At 43.3% G+C, this 19,437-nt stretch overlaps 1 protein-coding gene across 5 annotated transcripts in view; it reads right to left on the bottom strand.

The window, feature by feature from the left end:
- The window catches only part of TP63 (tumor protein p63), a 154,532-nt gene that overhangs the window by 40,968 nt on the left and 94,127 nt on the right, over window positions 1-19,437 (bottom strand). For all 5 annotated transcript variants that reach the window (XM_069865339.1, XM_069865342.1, XM_069865338.1 and 2 more), the window contains one exon: window positions 12,476-12,730. In XM_069865339.1, the coding sequence (XP_069721440.1) occupies window positions 12,476-12,730 (255 nt within the window). The remainder of the gene's footprint in view (window positions 1-12,475; window positions 12,731-19,437) is intronic.

Raw genomic sequence — 19,437 nt, 5'->3', positions numbered from 1 at the left:
GTTAAAAGTGGAAACCAGAAATACAGCTGCATGTGCATCTCAAGGGCCAGTTAAAAAAAAAAAATTAAACCACAGAGCTCAGTATGATGATGAGAACCATCAGTATGATGATATGCGAACCTCTATTGCCAACCTCACCACTTCAGTTGCTCCTGAGTCATATAACTGTTCTACACTGCCACAGGCCTTGAGAAAGAGGCATTTCAAGCGCACAATTAAAGGCAGGGAAACGAGCTCTGCAAACTGCAGTTGCTAGATGTTCATTCTGCATTCATTCTTACAGAACAAAGAGGATGGGAGTAGCTGACAAGGAACATTTGACTGGGAAGCTGCATTCTGGAGTGCAGGCTGTCAGCCTGGTAACTGAATCTCTGCACGTTATTTGATCAACGCATTACAGAACAACCTTCTACTGACAGTACTCAGGGTGGGTATGCAAAGGTAGCAAATGGTTACTAGATTTGCTCCAGGCCAGAAGGCAAGCTCATTTTGCAGCACCAAGACAGTAGGGTTTTTCTCTCTCTCTCTTTTTTCCCTTAAAGAAAATGTTCTACAGTGCTCTGAAAGCAGCTAATGAAATTAAAGTGCTCAAAAGTCTAATGAAGAAATCAAAGCTATTAAGCAAACATTCAGCTTGATGTCTCTTTCCCTTCTTACCCACCCTTCCTCAATGCATTCAAAACCTCTTTTTGCTGTGCTACAACATGTTTAAACAGGTACTGAGATAGAAACAAGTCTTGGCCCCATCTCATACAGAATGGATTGGTTGCAGATGTTCTCCTGCAAGCTACATCTTGCCTCCTGCAAGAGCATTCATCTCCAAAACACATCATTTCACCTACTTTGCCTGAAGCCAAAACTCAAAGGTTATTTGATTTTTATTTTTTTTTTTCATTTAACTCTAACATACCTACAGCTGTGCAAGCACAACCCCATCTGCTTTTTCAAGGCACAAAGAGGTGAGCAACTAAGTTTAGATAAATGTAACCAAGCTGAAGCAGACATCTTTCTGTTCACCTCTGCAGCAGCCAACAGCAGTGTCAGGGGTGCAATAAAACAAAACTCTGCTATATTTCAGAGAAGCCTGACACATTTCACTATCTTCCTAGGGCAAGTCAGACATGAGCTCATACAGTGGCAGGTGAGTCAGTGACAAGTCAGACAAAAGCTTCTTAATTAAGCTTTAGGGGCAGATGATCCCTCAAAGGTGTAATCAGATTGGTATGGCCAGTAAAAATAAATAAATAAATAAATAAGAAGCTGAATGAACTGTTACACCTATGCCAGGCAGGCTGAAGGCTGCAAACTGCACAGAGCTGGAGAGCCCCCAGCATTCAGGAATACCTGACCATCCCAAACCACTCCCTGGCAGTCAGTGCCTGCCTGCAAGCTCAGCCCTGCTTCTCCTGGGAGAAAAGAAATGCTGACTTCCCCATTGAATAAGCTATACTGGGGGTTACACTGCAACTGGGATGTGACCTAGAAGGTACAAGGTAAGGTGCACCCCAGGAGTTCGACTTTCAGAGGCAAGGGGGTGGTTGGCAACAGCTCAGACCTATGGGTAGTTATGAGTTATTCCCAATCATTGAGCAACAGAGTCAATCTTGGTCACATGTTTTATCAACTCTTAAAAAGTTACCAAGCCACCTCACTTTTAAAAAACCCTGCGAATCCTTGTTTAGGAAGCTTCCCTGAAATTAGTTGCAAAACACACAGCAGAATATCAATGTATTGAAACAAAGTAATCCCATTAAACAGATTGCCATCAGCAGGGTGACTAACAGCATCAGAGGCTTTTGCACACCCAGTGCCAGACGTGCAGCATGGAAATGTTTTGGCTTTTTTTTTTTTTTCCAGTGCATGTCCCTGCAAACCCAGCCTGGAACCAGGCTCATCCATGCAGCTGCTCTTCCTCTTGGCCAGGGACCACACAGTGTTCTCCCTGAACACCAGCAGTACCAGAGCAACACAGTTCTCCCTATTCGCATCTCAAATGGATCAGTCTGCTGAAAAACAAACCCAGAAGAACAGAACATAACTTCTGCAGCCTTTTTGAGAGGCATGATGAAGAAAATTGGCTAAAATGACTCATCATAGAAGTAAACACACAAAGGGAACTAAAAATAAAGGTCACATTTAGTAATTCCTTATAGGAATTGTATTGCAAAGCCATCAATCCACATGCATTGTCTGTCAAACCTCATAGACCTCACAAAGACTCTCCTGAAGCTTTCCTAGGGGCCTCACCGCTTCCTGTACATGTGCCAGTGCTGTACAATATTTTAGCAGAGTATCTAGAAATGCCCACAGACATTTTTTTTTTTGTTGAACTCTCCTTTGCTCATACGCCTACAAAAACCCATCAAGGATGGGTCAAAAGAAAATGAATAAGTATGAGTAATGGTTTGCAGCAGAAGAGACGGGACACAGAACTCATCGCAAAACCAGCCACCACCTCACTGATTAATGAACAGATGTAATTCAGTGCTCAGCCACCCAACAAACATCTCACAAGAAGACTTTTTCTCTCCCACCCATGGTGATGCTGGTGTTCAAACGCAAACAGAGCGGGTGTGCTGCCTGCCCCACGAACACCCTCGAGGCTGGGCACAGAGCCCAGCAGTACTACTCCCTTCCTTTCCCCACGGGAATCCTTTCCAGACCTGCATTTTAAAAGGTGGAGGGGGTTGTCCAAGGAGATCTGGGTGCGGGCTTGATAGCAAACCTGGGCTCACTCTGCTCCCGTTGCAAGGTCAGGAACACGTCAGCTCCCAGCCATAACCCACACAGTTGAGCTATAAAGTCCCAACACGCAACAGGGTGATTTGATGAGGCTTGGTACCCCAGCTAACAAAGCAGTGCTGGTACAGCATTGTGCTTTGGCTACATAATAGCAAGAGGTTTTCCTTCCTGCCATAGCCCTCAGACAGACTCGATATCAGTGATTTTCCTCCTTAGTAGTCTGACACTGGTAAAACTCAACAACTCAAGTGGAGGAAGCAATAACCCAACTGGTGCTCACAGTTTCAGGCCTTAGCCTGAAGATACGCTTTGGTTCCTTCAAAATTTAGTTTGTAAAAATGTTTTACTGTCCTATAAATAAGTGAAAATAAAAGGCCTGAAAGCTAAGGCTAGTTATACAGGATGCACAGCAAGCAGCAGCCCCCAGGCATTTCACATCAGGGCTATAAGTGCTTTACGACACAGGACCATGGTGACACAGTCCCACATTTGAGGGCGAGTGTGTGGAAAGGAAAGAAGAGGGGGAACAGAGGCAGAGGGAATGACTTGCACAACCTTACCCAGATTACATCTAAACCACAGGGCAGGAGCAGCTCTAAGTCTGGGCTCAGAGCCAAATCTGCTGCTCACTGATGCTGCTCCCTAGCAGGGCATCTCTGAGTAGCACAGCTTCTCTTCCCTGGAGGAAAGCATGGTGCAACCCAGAGCACCAAAAAAGCAGGGAGGAGAGCCTCGAGCTGCAGCCTCTACAGGGATGCTCCCCTACCCACTATTTCAGGGGAAGGCATCACCCTTCCCACAGCTGTAAGGCACCATGACCATCACTGGTAACACGGCAAACAGCCAGAAAATTTAGACTCAAGCCCCGTCTCATTCATTCAGGAAAGAGAAGTCAGCCTTTGAGTTGTGCTTTGCTGTGTTTCCTCTAGCACAATTTTCAGCCTACTGCAAAGCTGAATTTAGACAAATTTCAGCAGCTAATGTGTATCGGCAGGTCCTAATCCACTGCTTTTTAGCAAATAAGTAATATTTTGTTCTCCTTGGGGAAAAAGCCCCACTCATGGAATATACATCTCAAAAACCAAGGAAAAAGTAGAACCATCCACCTGTGGCTCCACCAAGTTTTGTTCCAACGTTTAAGTGTTATCTTTAACAACTGGAAACAATAAAATTTGTATCAGTACTCAAGCCTATTTGCAAAAGGATCTAAGCTCTTATTTGGGTAGCTATCCTTTTGTGTTTACAATAACAGATCTGACACACCTGCGCAGAGCAAAACCTCATGAAAAGATTTCCATTGCATAATAAAGTTCATGCTCTTTCTACACAGAAGCCATCCCTACCCAGGACACTTCTTTTTTAAACAAAGTTGGACATTTCTTCATAGCATTTGGTCTACTAAGCACTGGAGCTGAACCCTCAGCATACAGAGCACCACCAATGCAACACACAAAATTAGTGTGCTGAAGCACAAACTGCTGCTTGCTCTGTATGAAGTTGGCAGGGAATTAATAGCTATGAAAACTGTGTTATTTCAACTGACCTAAGGAAAGGAACAATCATCTCCAAGGGTTATCTTTGTCTGCAAGGTGAGCAATACCTCTTGCATCAGCCTACCTGAAAACCTTTACCCAAAAGTAACCTATTAAAGCCAAGTAAATATTTTTTTGCACAGTTGAAATAATTTCAAACTGCACCAACTGAGCACTGTTAAAGTTATACAGCTTAATGGAATGGGGAAAAAGAGTAACTTTTTAGGAAACCCTCCTTGCCACAGAGGAGGCTAAATCCTTTCTGACCCAGCTCGAAGTGACCTCTGGAAAGGTGAGGAGGAGACTCTGCCGAGGGTGCTTCATGTCTGCTTTGCATGCTTAGCACTTGTGAAACACAGGAGAGCTCAGCAGCTTTTACAAGCCAGCCTAGAGGCAGTCCCCATTCTAAACACTACCACCACCAAAAAAAAACAAAACCAAAAACCCCCAAAACAGCTATAAAAAAGGCAAAATCTTCAAAATAAAAATACTACCTAGGAAATTCTGGCACTTCTGGCACCTTAGTTTCCCTTTTCTCTAAAATGGTGACTGTACTCCTGATTTGCCTACCAAGCAAAGGTGTTTGCTGATTAGGGAAGTAATATTTGTGCAGCACTTTGTATCTTCAAAGTACAACATTAATCCTACATGTTGTTCTTGGTATAAGCCAATTTTTAACTAAGAAGAGGGGGAAAAAAAAAAAGAAAAGGTGATTTAAATAGTGACCCTCCCCTACTTCAAGATGTTCACTCATCTTCCCAACATCAACTATTCTTATCTGTAAATGTTTTTTTAACCCTTCCTTCTCATACTTCTCAGAAACCACAAGTCTCATTCAGCTTTTATTTGAAAAATGGCTTCTTTCCAGGCTGTGGCTATTTCTTGTAAAGTTAATTCCTTTGGTAATACTGCTGGAGGCACATTGGTATGTTTGGTGTGTGTGTATATACATATATATTTTCCCCCTTTTCACACGGTGTTGTTTTTATATGTGTGTAGTGCAAGATACCTAATCCAGGATTATGATTCTCTTTATTCCTTTCTCATGAAAGTAGGTGGGGCTTTTTTTTGTGCAAGTTGCATTGATGAAAATTATGTTTAATTAGGACTTTTTCCTCTCCACATAGACAAAAAAAACTCATTAAAAAAGGTTCTTGCACTTAATTCTCCCCCTTTGAATTTTTCTTAAAAAATAATTAAAAACTTAAAACAAATTTTCTGAAGGGGGAAATAAGAAATGAAGTGTGATGCCAGTACAGCTAGAAACTGCCTGCAGCAGAGGGATCTTCTGCCCCTGTGGAGGACACAACCCCTCCGCATGATTACTTTCTCCATCCTTGTATGTCCAATTCTAATGCCTAATCTCTTGCAGATCCTGGGAGACCTGTAGCAAGTCCTAACTTCTCTCCTGTAACAGGAGACCATCAGCAACAAACATAGCAACCAAGAGGTTAAATCCTAGTTAAACAAGAAGGACATTCACACCACCTGAAGCCTGCTTTCTCTCAGCAGGTTGGGCATACTGGTGCTAGCACTAACTTTGTTCAAAGAGCAGAGCACACTATTGCAAGCAAGGAGATCCAAATTTTCTATTCTCACTGTCAGCAGGCACCACTTCATATAATCACTAAGTAAATAAATTCCCTTCCTGGGCATCGCTAGCTGCACGGGGTGCAGGTCGCCCTTTACAGCAGTCTTGCACCACAGCTCAGCTCTGTCACGACAGATGGGGCTGATCTAACAGAATATACAGCAAAACTCCTCACTACAATGACAGCAGTTCACATAGGGAAGGCAATATTGCCTTGGGAGGCTTTAGGAAATGATAATTACACAAAAAGGAAAAGAAAAGCCTAGGACAGCTTATATCACAAGACACTTTCTGAACACTTACACAGACATGTAGACCTGCCTGTAAGGAGTAACAAAAGAAGATAACTGTTAATAAAAACAAAATAAACATGACAAAGACTAAGGAGAAAAAGTACAATCACATTCTAATGGGAACCTAATGCACTCACATCTCCTTTTACTCAAGCATAAAAACCCAAACAGAAGGCAGCAGCTCTCTCCTGGCTGGTTCTCACAGGTAAACTGGTTCTTCCCAGCTTTGATAGCTTGAAAACACCGCCCTGCCGTGAGAAAGGCACCTCCTTCAAAGACAATAAGCACGGCTTCACTCTTTCCAGGTAGATGACCTAGGACAAGCTGCATATATGCCTCAACAGCCTCAACATTATGCCCAGTAATATCACACAGAGGGAAACACACTTCACAAGCTCTTCAAGCAGGAAAGTGTGATCACCACCTTTCAGCACAAGCATGCTGATGGCCATTAACACCAGTCCTGCTTCCCCTCCTGCTCTATGCCAAGAGGCTGTATGTACTGGAAACAGCCTCTTCAGGCAGGCGCGGCTGCAGAGGGCTTGAGGAAGCCAATACCTAGCACTTCTCACCTGAGACAAATGACCAAATACGGAAGCACTCCTGCTTCACTGAGATCAGTGAAGAGCCAAACCCTTAGCTCACACCATTGCATCAGCTCCCACAGCGCATGCATCTGAAAGCTGCAACCCCATCTCCTCCTCCGCTGCCTTCTCCTTCCAGATTGCTTCTCTTCTTTTGGATTATGGGCATTGTTTCCGCTCCTTACTCTGGCTGTTATTACTAGAAAAATTAACTTTGCTGGGCAACTAACTGAGCTGAAGGGTAAGCCTGCATTTAGAGGCATGAAAGGATTTGTGTGGCTAGCAGGTGACCTATTTCAGTGCTTGGTGAAGCCTGCTGATCCCCCGCACAAACGAGTCTCTCTTTTACAAGAACCTTTGTCAGCTGCTCCACGCAAACAGATGAAGCCTGCATCATTGCTGGCTAGGAGTCTTCGATGACGGGGAAATTCAACATCCTGTAAGAAGACCATTTCCTTTCTCCTGGCAGCTTCAAAAGTAATATTAAAAGATACAATTGGAAAGCCCGGATTGCACTGACCAACAGAACACCATGGAGTAACAAGGGGTTTCGCATGAACCCTTAGCTCAGCCCACATATATGTTCATTGGGAGAGTCATCAGCCTTTAAAAAAAGTTTTCATGTATGATGTAGAGAGATAATCAGCAGCCGCAACAATGCTGGATATTACTGCTGTTGTTGAAACAATGCACTATTTGAACAGATTATTTAAAAGAAACTGAACACACAATTAGGGACTGTTGAGTCAAGGCAATGGGCACATTTAATTGCCCTCTCACTGCTTGCTTGTGCACAGGCCTCTAATTAATTTGAGAGATTGGAAAAAAATGACCCAATATTGCCAGGTGGTTCAGGACACACTATATTTAAAATGAAAATGGAATGAATCAGTCTGAAGTAAAAGGGCTGAGATAGCCCAGCCAAGGAATCTGTACTCTCAACCACGGAAACCTATTATTGCTCATGTGGACTGTTTTAAGTGCATTCCTTTTCACCTTCCTTAAAATGCAGCTTTCTCAAATCCACTAACCCCAGCCAGTACAACCCATTTACTTGCTTTCACGCACATGGCAGACTGTTATCCAGCTTTGCTAGCAAAGGGTCTGAAATCTGAGCATTTTCTCATAGCTGTAGGAATGGCTGAGTTTGAGAACAGGAGAATCAGTAAGCCTCACAGAAACACAGATTGCAGCTTTGTAGAGCCCGAGGTTTCATAACAAAGCCCTGCAAGGACCAGCCCAGCCCAGCTCCAGCTACTGCAGGGCATGAGAACAAACTGCTAAACTCAGGTATTGCCAACACCTGAATTATGCAAGTCTTGCAGGGCTGGGTGTCTTTCTTCAGCAGAATAAAAAAAATCCAAATAAATTTCAGTATTTATTTAAAAACTTAAAGCTATTTCTGCCTTCTTTATCCTTAACCCTCGTGACTACCAAGAAAACCTTTAAAAGATTTAGTAGATGCACCCTAAAGGCTCAAAAACCTGCGGGGAGAGTAAGAAGAACCTGTTTGCCTTTTTAAAAAAGAGTCTCATGACTTATAAGGTGGTATATTGCTTATGGGGATGGGTGGATCTGATTTGGTTTTTTGATAGCTTGCATTTGGCAGTAAAGTTAACTTTTACTTACCTTGACATAGAATTTCAATTTTTACTTTCCAACTGCAGTCATGTTTCTCTCCATGTAACAGGTTCTGCTAGTGACAGGCTATTGCCAAATCTCTTTTAGGGGGAAAAGTCAGTGCAGTTGTTTGTTTATTTGCACTGAGAGTGGGTGGGGAACATCTGCACACAATTTACTTCCACACAGAAAAAAAAAAAATAAAATCTGAGGTGGCACACTTTTGAAATGCCTTGTTTTCTTCTTCTGGAGAAATGGGAGGAGATATTGCAATGGGAATATGAGAATTCTCACAGAGGAAGTATCCTGTAACGAATGAAATACAGTTCTGGATGTGTTCTTTCTTTACCCAATTCATAGGGCTTCTTTGCTTAAACTCAATGACCTACCCTATCTCAGCATTAGAAAATAATAACTGCTTGTTCCTTCACAGTGTGGTTTCAAGAAGATTTTATTGTACCATGAGTATGCACGTGAGAAACTTTGTTCAATTTAGACTATTTAAGGCTTTTGTTTTTAAACACCTCTGTAGTTTAAATTGTTAAATGCTTTCCTTCTGAAAAGACAGATCAACCTGCTTATATCCTTACTTGTGTTCTCAGGTCGTTAACAAAAATAATCAAGGATGCTTATGAAGTCCTCTGCAATCCAATCTCAATTTGTCATCGTTAATTAGTTCAACACAGCATACAAATGAAGAACTAACCTGATTAGACAGCATGTTTTACTGGAATTCCTAGTTAAGGTCATGAAAGATTACAAATTTTCTCTGTGAAGTATTTTCAAAGTGAACTGCTTATAAATATGAGATCACCCTCTCACCTAGCAGCAACTATTGTTTCTCTCTGCTGTTTCTGGCCAGTATTTTTCTTTCCCCACCCCCTTTACCTAGGAGCCTATCGTGAGCAGAGAAGCAATCCTGATGTTACACACATCTGCCCCCCAAGTTTATTTTATATAAATACTACTGACTTGGCAAAGGGTGCCCGCTGTCCTAGGACATAACCTGGCCTAACAGAAAGAGTCTGGAGAACTTGGGGGAAGAAAACCAAACATGTTTTATGGAAAAAAATGTATTTGTGTCTCTCCCCCACCTCCAGAAGAGGTAACTTGGGAGATCTACACTTTATGTCAGCTTATTGCCCCCAAACCACACAGAATTAAGAGGTGACTCAGTCACACAAGGTGACTGAGAAATCCGAGGCATCTTCACAGGATTCTAAATCCTCACATCAAAGCAGCTCTTGCATTTTAGAGAAATAACCCAGTCCTCTTACCAAGCCCACAGCCTTCACTCCTAATCTGACATGACTCATTCTTGAAGGAGCTCAGAGTAGCTGCAGTGAAGCACTGTCAGCCAGGGCAGCAGATCTCCTGCCAGTTGCCACTGAACCTTCCTCACCGTCACTCATCCACTCCCAAAAAGGAAAAGTCTGATACAATGGATTTCCTTGCTTATAAATGTTGCCCTGGGGAACTGCAAGAGGGAGAAAAAAAAGAACTAAGAAAAAATGCTTTCAAGTTTTGGACTCTTAATAAGGGTGGGACCATCCAGTAATTAAACTCTTAATAGGTCACTGCAGTGGAAGAAACTCTTCCAGTTGGGTAAGTTCATAATCCACCATTAAAAAAAAAAAAAAAAGACGACAGGCATTAATCAAAGCGTATGAAGTCACATGGTTGGGGATGAGCAACTCTGAGAACGTGCTATTGCTGAGAGGATGGGGCAATCACTCCTCCTTTCATCAACATTTTACACGTTTCCACATTTCTCAGGACGGCAGCAGGGAAAGAGCCTTCACGTCCTTCTCCACCCACCCCACTGATAAAGCTGTCGAATGCATATTAGCAACTGCTCAAGAGCCCATGTGAAATGAGTTGGTGGATTAATTAGCAGAAGGGCAGAGCTCTGAAGATGGAAAGATGCTCTCCAGTGAAAGGCATATTGATTGAAGGTCCCCAGCCACCACTGTCATCATTCACTGAGAACATACTGTGCACTGCCAGCCTCTGCACAAGCAACTAAATCTAGGTCACTTGGCTCAGTACAGGGACACCTGGACTGCACTCACTCCTCCCCGATCAGAGCGCTTTTTGGAAGACCATTTCTTTAGTAACATACATGGGCTTATCCCTAGACAGACTGCCCCCAGGCACAGGGGGCATATCTTCATTTGTTGGTAGCATGGTCCACATCAGTGCAAAAAAAAAAGAAAGGAGAAGCCAAACATGCCTGCCCTCAGCTGCACATATCTGGAAAATTGTAGTCACCAAGGAAGAACTTTTTGATTATTTTTTTTTTCTTTTTCTTTTATAATCTAGTTTTTGACTACTACACAGATCCACTTTAAAACTCAGGCTCCACTTCTATGCCAGAAAGCCACTATCACTACAGTGAAACATCTCAACTCCTTTATTAACTCTAGGCTCATGACTAGCTCACTTCAGCTCTGCTGGAACAGCCTGCTGTGTAGATCCAAACCTCATTTCAAAAGACCACTTTTTGCAGTTGAAAGGACAGCATCAAATGCTCTGTTCCCCTGCAGCTGCATTAGATAATTCTTTATACCATATGCATCAAAACAGAATGTCTTCTCATATCTCCTTCAAAGGACCTCACTATAACAGCTTGCAAAAATCTAAGTGAAACGTTTTCTGTCTCTGAGAAATGGAAAGCAGAGCTGACCAACAATTTCTTTACTGAAAGGGAAATAAAGATAAATACTGCCTGCAGTATAAGGGGAGAAATCTGGACACAAAACCAGGTGTGAAATCCAGCAGGGCATCACTCCAAATGCAGCTAAGGAAAAGGTGCAATTTCAATCTCACTTAAAAATTCTTCACACTTTTATACAGAAAAATGAAATATTTGGTACTGAGCACACTTATGCCATTTTAACCCCTTTCACACAATTTTCTAAAAGTTATTGTTACTAGCTCTAGACAAATGTTACTGGAAAAGGCTTTCAAAATATAAAGGATGCAAACTTAGTGATTTATTGGTTTGTGGCATCTTTCTTCACAAGGGTTCTGCTCCTTTGCTGGCAGCAGTGGCTAGAGTATGCATTTAAGTTTGAGATAAAAGTAGTTCCTCAGACTAAAAAAAGTAAAAGAAAAAGGCACTATTTTAATGTTTTTAGCTTTCAGTAAGAAGTGCTATGTTTTTTAGGTTTTTGGGGTTTTTTTAAATGAAAATAATATTAAAGAAAAAAACAACAACCTACAGTTCTTGCTTTTATTCAGGTAGCCTGAGGTAGAGCATTATTCACTGCATCTAATGCCAGTGTCTGAAGAAAAGGAAGGCAAATATTGAACATCTTTAAGACAGCAATACTCTCCACTAGAAGCATCTCTAGTTTAGAGTCCTAAACCACAACTGGACCTACAACTCCACAAGTGTTGCATCCTGGGCTGTTTGTACAGCTTGAACAATCAAGCCATCTCCACCAAAAATCAAGAAGTGAGCTTCGGGTTTCAAGTTCCATATATTTCTTTGCTCTTTCTGTCAGAACAGTTCCTTTCTTGTCAGAGCATTAAGTTTAAAACAAATAATATATATATATATATACACACACACACAAAAACATCACAAGGCTGACGTGAAGTGGTGACACTAGAGTTCCCATACCAGCAGCAAGAGGGGGAGGACATTGACAAAGAGAAAGCCCTGTCTGTTGGAGCAAGGGGAACCACCTCTGTCCTGCAGCCCCAGCCCCACGTGCCAGACCTTATGCAAACCACTGGAAACGAAGGGAAGCAAGTGAAGGGAAGCACTGAAGTCCTGCTTTGTGGCGACCCCATGTTTTGCTCCAACACACCTGCTAGACCCAAACGGAGAGCCACTGTTTCATCACATATGGTCTTTAGGCGACTGTCTTTTTGCAAGGCACTTTATTCACTTGGCATTTAATGATATTATTGGGAGTTAAATTCCCACCACACCCTCCCAGAGCAGCCAAGATAAATCTCTCCCTTCTGTGTGACATGTCATGCACAGAGAAGGACATGGGTCACTTCATTCTTGCATAAGCTGGATGGGTACCATACAAATAATGTCACTAGTGGCATCAGGACTGAAGCCAGAGGAGGAGCAAAACAATGCTGCATCCTTACCGTCCATGTTGCTGACTTTGCTGTGCTGGACTGTTGAAATGATACGTCGAAGCTGTGAGGTCCTGGGTAGTCTGTGTTGGAAGGGATGGCTGGGGAGGGCGAGAGGGCATCGAAAGTCGAGCTGGGCTGGGCATAAGGCGAGGGGGCCGTGACGCTGTTTTGTGCGTGCTCTGTGTTGTAGGGGCTGGTGGAGGAAGAGCCATTCTGGATCTGCTGGTCCATGCTGTTCAGGAGCCCCAGGTTCGTATACTGCGGCTAGAGGCAAAGAGATGCACAGAAGCGTTACAGAAGCGACGTTAGCACAGGCTGGCTAGATAAGGCATGGCCTGCACAACGGGGCATGCACGGCATGATCTCAGTGCTACCATACATGTGACACGGAGAGGAGGAAGATTTGTGAATGATATACCCCATTTTATGCCAGTGACTGAAACAGAAAGAAGTTTAAGTTCTCACAGCCACACAGTAGATCAACAACTGAACTGAGAAGAGAGCTTACACGTAACAAGGAGGTGATTCACAGGGCAGCAAGCCATCATGAGGATATAGGCTCCCTATGTCTAGAAACACCCAGACTTAGACCCTTTTGGAGAGGCAGTTATAACCTCCTAAAAATCAGGTTCATCACAGTGCAACTGGCTTTAGCCAACATCTTCAATGGTCTTGCACTCTAAACCTGGTGGTCTTCTTGTGGATCTGATCCCGCTGTGCATGGTGAAATTTAGGACCTCTAACTCAGGTAGTAGCTGCACTGAATTGTGACCCAATGAAAAAGGCTTATAGCACTTAGCCAGGCTGCACCACGCACTCAATTCCCAGTGACTGGTCACAGACAATAGCAGAGATGCATTAAATGTCTCACGAAGCAGCAGGGTAGCTCACAACATGGAAGGCTTCTCCACATACCTAAGCAGCAGCAGTTGCACAGTGCATAGCACTTAAATGAGCAGAGGTGATTGTGCCCCAAAGGTATCCTCTGGGTACGAACACAATATGAAACAACTGAAGATCAAAACCAAAAGCTAGAAAACGGATTACTGAAAGGCAAAGTTTAGAATGAGGGGAGATTAACAGAAAAAAAAAAATCATGTCTAATGCTCTAAGTTTTATGTGCAACCCTCGTCCCCCATCTCAGAAAGATGAGGGGGGTATGCGCTTCAGAGAAAGGTGACAAAAATTAGAAAACTCTTCCAATGCGTTCCTGTAACATAGCAGTAAATGACAACTTTGCAGCCTGGAAAAGAGACAATGAGTAGACAAGTGGAATGCAGTGTGACAGAAGGTAGTAAATTCCTACACAATATGGGGGAAAAGCAAATAGGAAATTAATTTTCATGCTCTCTTATTAGAGGAGTTGGGGGACAAGGAAATGGCTTGAGCAGGGTTTTGGTTTAAACACAGAGTGCTTCTTAGCAAAGCCCACAAATAAACATGAATTTTCCACCACAAAATGCTGTGAATACTAAAAGTTTACATGTGTTCAAAAAGGCATCAGACAACTTCTTTTGGAGAAAAATTCATCAAGGGAAGATGCCCAATTTTAAAATCCTGGACCAGATTCCAAACAGTTGGAAAGCACACTGGGGAGACAGAGTTGCATAACCACCCCGATCTTTTCTCCCTCCAAAGGGCCCAGCATTGACCTTGCAGACATAGCAGCAGTTGCTTCGTACCTAGGATTCAGCTGGCTAGATGCAATCTCATCCTTGTGTGTGTCCACAGGGCACAGTTTGTGCCCAGCATAGGGAGAGCAGCATCCAAAAAGTTTGTGGTACTCATTTCTAACAGCTCTGGGATCACACAGGAACATGCAGAGATACGCACGCCTAGTTCTGTAGTTAGCACAGCAGAAAGGCTCAGGCTACTCCCCTTGTTCAAAAGTCCAAGCACATCATGGCTCTCTACATCCTATGTCTTAATTCCATCCAGAGTCACTAGGCTCACATATCTCACTTCTTCAGCCAGCCTGCTCTAGACTTTCATCTTCTTTCCAACAGTTGCTTCTTGTCCAGACACAACTCTGTATTATCAACCAAGTGACAAAGGCTCCCCAAGTTAGAGCACCACTAGCAAGAGCCATAACAAAAAACTTTCCCAATACTGGGAAACTTGCCAGCCCTTATGAAACTTCAAGCATGTCATCACTCTCCCAAGGACCTGAAAGGGAATGCTACAAGCTACCCACCAGGCTTCCCAGGAACCTTGGATAAGCCATTTAACACCCAGTTTCTCCAATAATTTCAGCCATGAAGGAAAACGTCCTTTACAAGGATGAAGTGCCTTACCTACACCCAGACACTGCACTCTCAGCTGTCCTTCCAGAAGAGAAGGTGGTAGAGAAATTTGACCCACCAAACAGAGCTCCTCCTTAGGAGCTTCACTGGAAGAGGCTGACGTTTTCTGTTGTTTTTAATTAAAAGCCCAAGGTGAGCCCAATACTTTTGCGTTTTCAGCAAGGCATATAAGACTTTCCAGAGACGGATCAGCTGTGGTGGGAAGGCCACAGTCTAGTGGGGAACAGCACAGGGCACTTAATTTTGGGAGCTGGGATGGTCTGCAGAGAGAAGGGAGAATTGGTTCCCTCCTTTGCTCTGCCAGCAATGCACTGTGTCCTTGGGCAAGCCACCTCACCTCCCTCTACACCCTCAGCCTACTTCAGGCAGCAAGGTCTGCAAGGCAAGGATTGCTCCTTGCTATGCAAAAATCACTTTGCTTAATGGGCCTCTGTTTTGTCTGAGGCCTTCAGGCAGCAGAGTAATAAGAGCAATTACATATTGAATCCTAATCCTGGGTGAACCAGTGACTCTGTGTTGCCTCAGGTTAGTAATTTGCCCTCCCTGCCTCAGTTTCCCCATATATAACAGTATAGATGCCCAGCACCCTTATTAGATGGGTAAGCAAGTATCTGTGATTAGATTCAAAACATGCTAAATAGATGACACAGGAGGAAGTAATCAAGACTGCTGGTTCTTCTCCACAAGGAGATTGCAGCTTTGGCAATGCAGATGACAGTTACTTCTCATCTCCTGCAGGCTATTCAGTCAACCAAGACCAATTTAACGGACTTTTGGTACGTTTCCCCTTGAGGCTAATTCTGTACAGAGAGAGTTGAAATGCTGGTGCACTGCACCAGGAGCAGCTTTTCCTGCTCAATAATTTTGTATTTAATCAAAAAACCAAACTCCCCAGCCCTCCTCCCACAGAATACCCTAATAAAACCTGAAAACTTCTTAAAAAGGTAGAAGTATCACTCGGTGGTTTCATTTCTCATGGAGATTAGCATCAGACACACTCCCTAACCAGCAGAATGATGAAAAGACGGCTGTGATGAAAACAGTCTCCTAAACCAGCTCAGACATACAGACAGCAAAACAATAGCGTTTCGGCTTTCACTTAAAAACTATTCCCTCTAATCCCAGTGTACTTAAGATGGAGAAAGATGGCCAAATGGGCAGTCGGTGTTAACAAGACAGCACAGCGTGGAAATGCCGAAAGTGCTGCTTGGAAGTCAAAGTACCCCATTACAGTTTAAGATATCCCTAAGAGAATCAAAGATCCTTTCCATTCCTTTCAGTCCAGGGACCATCTGTCTGAATGTTACTAGTGGAGAAGCCATTCCATTGCATTTATACACTCGCATGCCACAGCCAAATGCCATGTCCCCATTTGCTCTTTAAATAACTATTAATCTCGTTACACTTATCCCCACGCTGACACAAGCAGCTGTTGGAATCCTCTTCTCCCCCTCCAAGTCCCACCAGCCTTTCACCTTCCCTGGCCCCTTGCTCCCCTGCTCAGGCAGGTGCTCCATCCTCTGTGACAAAGCCAGCGGCTGGTTTTTTTTGCACAAACAGGAGCACTAAACCTCATCTCACAGCTATGCCCCAAGGCAGGCGGCTGGGAGAGTTGTTTGCGCTCAAGGGGTCAACATCTGAACTGCTTGCAAGGCTTTTGGTGGAATCAGATAAGGCTTTGGGAGGCACACGCCTTCTGACAACACAACAATTAGAGGGGCAGCAGGCCCGGGGAAGGCGCATGCAGGAATTCACCCGCCGCCACAATAAAACCCTTTCGCTCCAGCCACTCTTGGGGATGGAGAGAACAAAGAGAGCAAGGGGCTGAGGGCACGTCTGCAAGACATGGCCCTCCAGGAAGGATCTGCAGGGTGTGTTTGCACACACACAGCCTCCTTTCACCATTTACAGAAAGAAACACAACAGCGTTTAAGTCAGAAATCAATTCTTGCTAGGTTGGTAGCCCAAGGTTTATCACACGCTCATGTTTTGCTGCAGGGTTGTTTTAAACAACTACAGGATGTAATCCCACCTTCAGTTCTTGGCAGGAGGAGAATGCAACTTGGTGGAAAGAGAAGAAATGTATGCAAAGCTGAAAGAATGGATTATCTAGTTTTCAGTGCTTTTGTTCTCTATTTTGTTCCCTCCATCAAGTTTTTGAAACTATTAATATCACTGAAGCGTTAAAAAAACCTCCAGGCAAGTTTAACTGCAAGTAATTAGAAAGATACAATTAGATCTTAGACTATGTATTTTGGAACATCGTTTCAATAATGTATCTTCAACTATCAGTTTCACTTCCTACATCCCACCAGCTTCACTTTCAGGTTTTCATGCTAACTCACGCTTCTTGATTAGGAAAGCCATGGTTTCACTGAAGAAACTGCTGAATTAAAAACTGAACTGCAAACTGCAGAATTGTTTAATCATAGTTCTACTGTCAGGAGCACAGGTTTTCCCAAGACATATGTTGGATAGGGTGAGGCAGAAAGCCTCTTGACCCCAGCGGCTCCAGGACACTTGCCACAAGAGGGCAATGCAAATGCTCCACCGTGCACAGGAGACCTGATGTGAGGGGGAAGATTCCCCAACCCACCTGAACTGGGGCCAATCTTACCCAGCCCTGCAGCAAGAACTCCCCCTGGTTCTTTGGCCGCAGCCCGCTTTTGAGCCTGTCATGTTAGTTGATAAGGTTATGAGATAGATCTGCAAAGAGACCACCAGTACGAAGGCACGATGGGAGCAATACAAATCAAGAAAAAGTTCATAACAGGACTTCTATGGCAAAAATCTCCTAAACCACACAGCTTCAGCTATTACAAATGCCTAGTTGATGAATGTTTTAAAGTTTGAGAGTTTCTCCACTTGAGAAAATAAGGAAAAATAGTTACCACCTTCAGGCGTAAAATACCTAGATGCCTCTACCCCTATCAAAATCCTTCTCTGTAATCTCCAAATGAACATGCATCTATGGTTGAGTTTTCATCACTGGATCTATGCAGCTCAAAAGCATTGTCCAGCTACTCAAAAAACCCTTACAAAACACCATCAGTGGTGCTTATTCTCCAAAGATGAGATGAAACTTATAAACTATGATGGATTTCAGTAACAAGGAGTTTTTGTAAGGCCCTTGCTGGTTTTGTACTTTGTCCTTAACTGCACCACAACTGATATACCAGGGCTAACAGTTGCAGACTAGTAGGAAGCATCTTACAGCAATATTTCAGTGCTGGACCAAGTAAAGATTCAGATTCCCATTGGAGAACAGCTCTAAAAGCAGTAGAATAAGTGTTTTTCAGACTACTCGATACCTATCTAAATCGGAAGACAGACACCTCAAATGTATCAAGACAGATTTAAATCAACCTAGTTTTTCAGACCTTCCTAGTAAAGGAGTTTAGTACACGGAAATAAAGCACTCGAGCTCCACAGAAATGCTTCTACCATAATTATTGAGATATTGCTGACTGCAGGACTGCACAGCTTTGCCAGTTGCTCAGGAGGCAGCCGATACAATACCCAATGTGGGCACACTGCTTGTTGCCATCACAAGAAGTGCCAAGAAATGAAGTGCCCCACCCATGCCCCTCAGCTATGATCAGGGCTGAAACAGAAAAATATCTAACTCGCTTATCCCAATGAAAGGCGTGATTTGGTTTGTGTTTCTAGCCTCTTTTCTCATCAAAAAGAGAGAGACTGAAAAACTTCTTTATGCGTCAGACTTTCCACTTGGCTCACGTACATCTGAACCATTCTCCTTCCTGGAGGAACTAGCTCAGTTAGGGCGAGTTCAGCTCTGGTCCCCTACAAACCGTGGCAGGAAGAGGTGTAGAGTTATTTCAACACCAAGTCAGGCCCAGATCCTCATGGAAAGCCAGAGTGCCAGTGGCAGGTCTCAAACTCTGTACTCCCTCTAGCTCCATTTCAAAAATGGAAAAAAATCCTGTAGGTCTATTTTGAAGAGGTTTTCCCCCAGAGCTACCATGCAGCTAAATACATCAAACACCAAGAAGCCCACAGATAAAATGATAGTGTACACCATATAGTCAATGTGAATAGTGAGGGAGCAAATAGCTTTGAACCAAAGCTATCAACAGTTACCAAGATAGGTTCTCAGACAGAATAGCTCCTGAGTTCTATTCACCACATCAATTAGTTACAGTGTCATGACAAACTAATTTGAATAATCTTACTGTTGTGTCATTGTATTTTCCAGGAAAATAAGAGACTATTTCACATCCCAGTAGTGTTACAGGTTCCCAGCATGATGGAGTACATTGGACTAGAGGAGGCCTTGGAATCACTAACTCCTGTCCAGGTTACTAGACCTGCCGCTGCATATTTAACATCTCAGCTAAATCCCAGCTGTAAGCGGGGCGTTCAGCTATTTCTGCATACTGTTTCCTGTATTATTTTAGAAAGGTATCAATATGATGTCTACAGGGCTATGCAATAAGTATGACCACAGCAATTTTAAGAAACTAAATTTAAGAATAATAATAATAAAAAAATATTATTCTTCCGAAGGGGCCAAGCCTCCTGGAAAAGAGGAGAGAATGTGTGTATTTATATACGTATCTATTGCCACAAGTGTCCTGCACAGGTATTTCTTTTTATGTAGCAAGTTAACCTCAGCAGGTTGCCTGACAGTTTCTAGCACAACCTAAA

Source organism: Phaenicophaeus curvirostris, chromosome 10 (assembly GCF_032191515.1).
Source record: "Phaenicophaeus curvirostris isolate KB17595 chromosome 10, BPBGC_Pcur_1.0, whole genome shotgun sequence".
NCBI lineage: Eukaryota > Metazoa > Chordata > Aves > Cuculiformes > Cuculidae > Phaenicophaeus > Phaenicophaeus curvirostris.
Note: the sequence above shows the minus strand (reverse complement) of the source record. Positions and strands in the feature narration are given on the sequence as shown.